The 6,752-nt window shown below is 30.6% G+C and overlaps 1 protein-coding gene across 1 annotated transcript; it reads left to right on the top strand.

Moving 5' to 3' along the window:
• The first annotated feature begins 2,036 nt into the window (after positions 1 to 2,036).
• On the top strand, positions 2,037 to 3,213 carry LOC118028921 (CRIB domain-containing protein RIC4). Its single transcript, XM_035032676.2, has 3 exons — positions 2,037 to 2,279; positions 2,409 to 2,552; positions 2,769 to 3,213. Exons 1-3 carry the CDS (start codon positions 2,153 to 2,155, stop codon positions 3,005 to 3,007), a joined length of 510 nt encoding a protein of 169 aa, XP_034888567.1. The 5' UTR covers positions 2,037 to 2,152; the 3' UTR covers positions 3,008 to 3,213.
• The last annotated feature ends 3,539 nt before the right edge of the window (positions 3,214 to 6,752 follow it).

Genomic DNA, 6,752 nt, shown 5'->3' with positions numbered 1-6,752 from the left:
AGATCATTTTGATGTGTTGATGTCAAAAATAATTTTAAAAAAAATGAAAAAAACATCATTGGCATGCATTTCGGTACAAAAAGTTATTTGAAAAGCAACTACTACCACACTGCCAAATATACTCTAAATCCTTTAAAAAGGCTTAATACTACAAATAGTAATAGTGTATTTAATGCTGTTATCTTCGTCTTGAGATCTCACACATTCTTCTCTATAACATCATTTCTTACAAGTTACTTTCCAATAGAGTTTTGTTGTTTAAATTGGTATTCAATTTAATTAGATTGAAAGTTTTTCTCTCGAAAGAATAATGAATAAATAAATAAATAAATGCATAAAGAATTATACCCTTAAAAACCATATTTTTAAAACTCGGCTTTAGAAGGTCAACCCAAGTTGACCTTAAAAAAATTAGTATTATTTAGAAAAACAACTCCGTCATACAATCACCACCCACAAGTCTACACAGTCAAACTCTTTATATATATATATATATAATCTCTCTCATTAAGAAGAAGAAAATTATCATCTTCTTAGCAATGAAAGAAAGCATATGCTTCAAATTTAGATGGAATCTCTTTTGCGGCTTCATGAATGTTGTTGCCTTTAAAGCTTTAATCTTTCACCAACTTAGCCAAATTCTATTCCCGGGTATCTTAGTATCTTTTATTTCTATCTTGTTTTCTCTTCCTTTAATTTAATTGAGTATCAAAAGTTTTGACAAATAACATTGGTATTGAAAAACCTAATTCAATTTCTGATTAAATAAGTCAAGCTTATGGGCTCTCCAATCTCCATTCATTTGTAAAGTTTCAAGCTTTGGTGAGTGGTGTTTTTCAATCCTATACATATTCTTCATTGATGCTATCAAATTTCTCCTTTTTTACTTGTTTTTTGTTTTGTTTTTGACAACTTTCATTGTTTTGCTCTATTCTTATCTGATATGAGAATTGAGATTTATTCGTTAAGCTATTTTCTCTTGAAATAAGTTAATGCTCTAGTTTTGAACGAATCAGTTTGGGTCAATTCCTTAACCCATTTTCTCTTTAATTTAGATTGGTTCAAGTTTCAGGTTAAATTGTTGGGCCGAGTTTTAAAATTATATTTAAGGCATCGATAAAAATATTGGTCCAAGTCATAATGTAAAGAATATCATAGAAAATAGGGTTACATTGAAGACAATTTATATTTTACCATTTTTTTTCAAATAAAAAAAATATAATTGAAACAAATTTTACATTTTTTAAGTTGGAAAAATGTTCTGATTTTTTTTTTAAATGAACATTTTTTTTTTATTTTGTATTGGAGAAGAAAAACTGAAAAAAAAAGAAGAAAAAGAAAAAGAAAAAGAAAAAGAAAAAGGAAAATCTATTTATTTTTTTTACTAAACAGAGCCATGTTTTCCTGATCACTTTTAATATTAGTTTAATTTTTATGGGTGTTCATATTTATTTATTTTTGTGAAAAGACATTTTTTTTTCAAACGAGACGCTAGCTATTTCAGAACCATGTTGTCACCGTTCGAAGAACATCATTTTCCCAACAAATTTGTTACTCTTATTCTAACAAAGAATCATGGTTTTCTTCTTTAGAATCAAGAGAAGGTGAAATTTGGTCTCCATGGCGAGCAGCTAATTTCAAAATTTACCAGAAAGATCGCTTAAGCTGCACGTACTAGCTAGCTACAACAAGTTTGGTGTAGAGTATAAATCAAGTAACAAAAGAAAAGCAAAAGATAGGGTTTTACGAAAATGGTATCTTGATGCATAAGAGTGGCCAGTAAGGTTCGAATTAAGCCACCGTGAACTGGAAGGTAATAGGTTTCCGGTTGTTTTGAGTGAGACTGGGACAAAAACAGCAGTTCTACCTAATTTGTCTGATTGGATGTCCAAAACAACAACGTGTGTTGGATCTGTTAATTTCTCTTCCTCTCTTGATTTTTCTCTACGCCCTACCAAACTAAACTCGTAAGTGCAGCTTAATTAACAGCTTCCTGTATAGTAGCTTGATGACAAAGCCATCACTACGGGCCATTATAACAAACCACTTCCAGCTTGTAGGGCTGTCCTTCATCAACCACCCTATTTTGTTTCTCTCACTCCTCCTCGCCCTCAGTTCCTATATTTTTGTTTCTTAGCTTGTTCATGTCGAAATGAGAGACAGAATGGAAAGGCTTGTTCTTCTTCCTTTCACCATTGGTTGCGTCTCTGAGTCAAGTGTGGCCATAGGCGTGCACCAAGCTAAAAGAGCAAAGACAGACACAAACTTATCTGCATCAAGTCTCTCTCTCTCTCTCTCACACACACACGCACCCACAAGATTGCTTTTACCTTTCTTTTCTTTTCTTTTCTTCTTTCGTATCTCTGCAAACTTGAATATTTGATTTATGTTTCTTTGTCCTTGAGAAGGAACACAAGAAGAAGACGAGGAAAGCTCATCAAGCACAGAAAGTACGAAAAATTCGTTGAAGTTGCTTGCTCCTTCAAAGCCTAACGTATCCACTGGGTTTAATAAGCTAGTCAAGGGTTTGAAGACCTTTCCTCAGTTATTTGGTAAGTGTTTCAGCTCATCCCTTTCGTTTTTAAAAAAAGAAACTAGGATACCTGCACAATAATTAATTAACGTATACGTGTGTCCTTGCTTGCTCGAAGCCAATTGATAAAATGACCTTTTTTCTCAACTATATGGTTATTCATCACACTTGCATGTGGATACGCGCACACGCAGAGTCTTGTTTTCTAGTTATTAATGGTCTTCATCTTTTCTAGCGTACAAAGAAGAGATGGAAGAATTGGAAGTGGAAATGGAAATTGGGCTGCCAACAAATGTTAAGCATGTGACACACATAGGGTGGGATGACTCACCAAATACTAACCCCGTTCAGGGCTGGGACAATCTCATTTCCACCGATTTACTTTCCCTTCAATCTGCAACTTCGAAGCAGTTCGAGCTTGCCATAGCAGCAGGACAGGCTAATTCACCTCTTGTTAGGGCTTCCTCTGCTTAATCCAAACATGACTATAGAGATGACAGTGGATATATATTGTTGACCAATTGTGATGTTGGTTGTGGATATATATATATACATGTATGTATATGTAAAAGGAATTGCAACTTTAAGTGAATGAGTGAAGCTTTACTGCCAACAGCATGATGAGGAACAATCCATGGATAGAATTGAATTTAATTCTATTTAATTCATTTGATGTATAATTCAATATTTTTCATGTTTGTAACAGGATTCACACAAGTTTTTAATTTGAAATAAATTAATTATGCCTAATGTTTTACCTTTATTGCCTGTTAGATACTAGTAAAACAGTCCAAATCTACAAGGGTGCATTCAAGAAGTGGGTAGCGGGGGTAGTTGCCTAGATGACACACCAAAACCTATATAAAAGAATATTATATTTTGCCTTTATTAACATAAATATTTCTATTTAAGTACAATAACTATCTTATGATCAAGTAAGATGTAAGTTTTATAATAACAATAATGAGAAACTTTATTACAATTCAAATTAATTATAAAGGGTTGTGTGCGTGTCTATATATATATATATATATATATATATATATATATATATATGAGAGAGAGAGAGAGAGAGAGAGAGAGAGAGATTTTATGAGTTTTTAACATTGTTGACATATGATTGTGAATTTTGAAAATAAAGGAAATAAACAAAAGAAAAAACAAAATGAAATAAAAAATAAAAGATAAAGATAAAAGAAAGAAGAAAAGCTCAACTCATCGATCATAAACCAAGTGAGTGTGCATTAATTCAAATCTCAAATCCAAATTAAGCCCATAATATCAAATTTGGCTTAATCCTAAAATTGGTAAAGCTATCCAAAACCAAGAATGCGAATATGACCAAAAATCTACAATTGTCATAACAAATGATGGTTGGCAAAAATCCAACCTTTAGATTAAAAGTATATAGGGTGTGGTTATTCACTTTTGATCTCACAAAAAATAAAGAAAAAAATAGAAAAAAAAAATTAAAAATACAAGAAAGTATACATAAAAAAAGTCTAAAAGATTGTTTAAGTTGGTAATCAAGACCAAAATAACAAGTGGAAAAATTAGATGACCAAAATATATAAGATTTGTAAGATTAGCAATACAATTCTGATTAATAACAAGTGAAAATAGTTTTATTTAAGGTAAAGAAATATAAATTTATATAGGTATGTATCGCATATGGGTGCGAGGTATCGGGGAGTTGCCACCTAGTTGTTTGTTTCAGGATCACTAGGAAACCCGAGTATACTAATTTTATCAGAGATTCTAATGGTAAGAAACTTGTTGTGGTTAGTAATTAGTAACCCTAGCGCACATTACCTGAGGTAAACTGTATTTTATGGTTTTGAATGTGAGTTAAAAGTTTTAATGGGTTTCTAACCAATAGTCTATCTATTGGCTTAGGATTAAAATTTATTCAAGTCAATAAAACTGATGTTTAGAATTTATTATGGGCTCATGGACCCAAATAAATTCTAAAAAGAAGTTTTTTTTTTCCCTGTAACTTGAATATTGTGGTAAAAAAAATACTTTCAATTAAAATTGAAGAATATTTAGAATAACTCTGAGAATTTTTTGGTCAATTCCTGATATTTAAAATATCAGCCTTACTTGTAGGTCCAACATTTATATCAAAATATTAACCATTAATTCTCATGAATTAAAATTTTATTAAATATTGAAATATTGATCAAATTCTCATGGATCCAATAAACTAATTATTAAACCTAAAATGCATGCTAAAAAATAAAAGCATACGACGTATTTTATTTTTTTCTTAAAAAATATGATTTTTCTAAATTTTTTTTTATGCTTAGATATATGCAACATACAAGAAGATATTTTTTTATATTTTTTGTAAGACCATATTTGGCAAAACAAAACAAATTTTTCTTGAAGTGAAGACTACCCAAAACAAACATAAAGGGTGTTTGCCATACACACCTTTAAACTAAATAAACCTTGAAAATCAACAAACTAAACAAAGTCTAAAGACCAACCTAGTTTTAACCCGACCAAGTCAACCCAACTAGGTTGACCCAACAACAAACCAAAACAGATTAACCTTAACAATAATATAAAAACTTAAAAATCTTAAAAAAAAAAAAGGAGGATCAAACACATGTAAAACAAAAAACATGAAGAACATTCATTAAGGATCAGCAAACACAACTCTTAAACAAACCAGATCTCGAATAATAAAAGGCAGAGTTTTGTTCGCAATCATACATAGAACAAGAATTAAGGATTTATTTGCTTCAATTATCATTAAATCAACATGATTTTGTCAAGTAGAGTTTCAATCTGAAACAAAAATCTAAGATTAAAACACTTAAAACGTGTTATTGATGGAAAAAAAACCTAGATTATTTGCTAACAATGTCGTCTAAAAGTAATCCAAAACACCAAGCTATAGCAATATTCATGGGAAGAAGATGAAGAACAAAAACTATATTCATTAAGAAAAGATGAACTACTGCCAAACCTAAATATATATATTTAAGGCTGCTAAACACACTGTTCTTAACCTTAACAAATCACATTATCATAGACAAATGTATTTGAGTTAAAAACACCATTAAGTAACACCAAATCATTAAGAACATGTATATGATCTAAAGTTCAAAACTGCCAAATCATCACACCTTTCTTTTCCATTAAATTTGAATCCAAAACTGGCCTTTATAACTTATTTTGATCGTTGTCCCTGGGTGTCGTGATATCATGGGCAACGATGAGCTTTATCATGTCTCCTAAGGAGGTATGTGTGTGTGTTAGGAATGGTTTAATCATAAAATTATGATTAAGGTTCAGAAGGGAGGAAAAATAAGTTCTTATAGACTTTTTGAATCCTTCATTCAATATTCGTTAGATCCTGGGCTTCACCCCTCATTACTTGTTCGACAGCTAAGACTTTATCGGTGCTAGCAAAGATCTATTTGATTTGGAAGTTCTTTTCTTTGCGGCCCGAATGAAACCCCATAAGATTTGAGGCCTTCTCGATATCAACTGTCAATGACAATGAATCCCCACTTCCCTTTTCGATTTTCATTTTTAGAGTCAAAGATTCATTTACAGTCTGAAACCCTTGACATCGCTACCTAGTATTATGGTTACTAGGAACCTATGATTTGTAAGAGTTTGAGTAAGGGATTGGTTGTTATTTGATTATTTTTCTAGGTCAAGTTTCTATTCGTTGGTCTCGTCTAAGGTTCAAGGTATATCTATCTTCGTGAGAGAGTCTCTACTTTATTGCGTTAAATCCTAACCATTCTAAAGTTAAAATTTAGCATCGCATTTATTTTTGTACCTTGTATCTTTAATACTTGAGGGTATACTCTATTATGTAGTTTTATACCCCACAGATATTAAAGTTTATATCTAGACACTAACAAAAAGGATTGGTAAAAGGATTATTGATGTTTTGGCCAAATCCTAATGGATAATCATAAATTGATTATAATATCCATTTTGCGATTTAAAACATGAGAAATATTGCAATTTTTGTCTTTTTAAGAAAATATGCTTGGAAAATTTTAGGATTTAGTCATATGCATGAAAAAAAATATTTTTTGTTTCTTTTTTTTTTAAAAAAAAGGAAATTAATTTAAAAGTTTTTGATATCTTTTTTGAAAATTTTTGAATTTTTTAGAAATATTTTGGAGAAAACTGGGTTTTTTAATATTGGATTTGTATCTTACTATATAAAAATACAACCTAATATTAA

This window comes from Populus alba, chromosome 19 (assembly GCF_005239225.2).
Source record: "Populus alba chromosome 19, ASM523922v2, whole genome shotgun sequence".
NCBI lineage: Eukaryota > Viridiplantae > Streptophyta > Magnoliopsida > Malpighiales > Salicaceae > Populus > Populus alba.
Note: the sequence above shows the minus strand (reverse complement) of the source record. Positions and strands in the feature narration are given on the sequence as shown.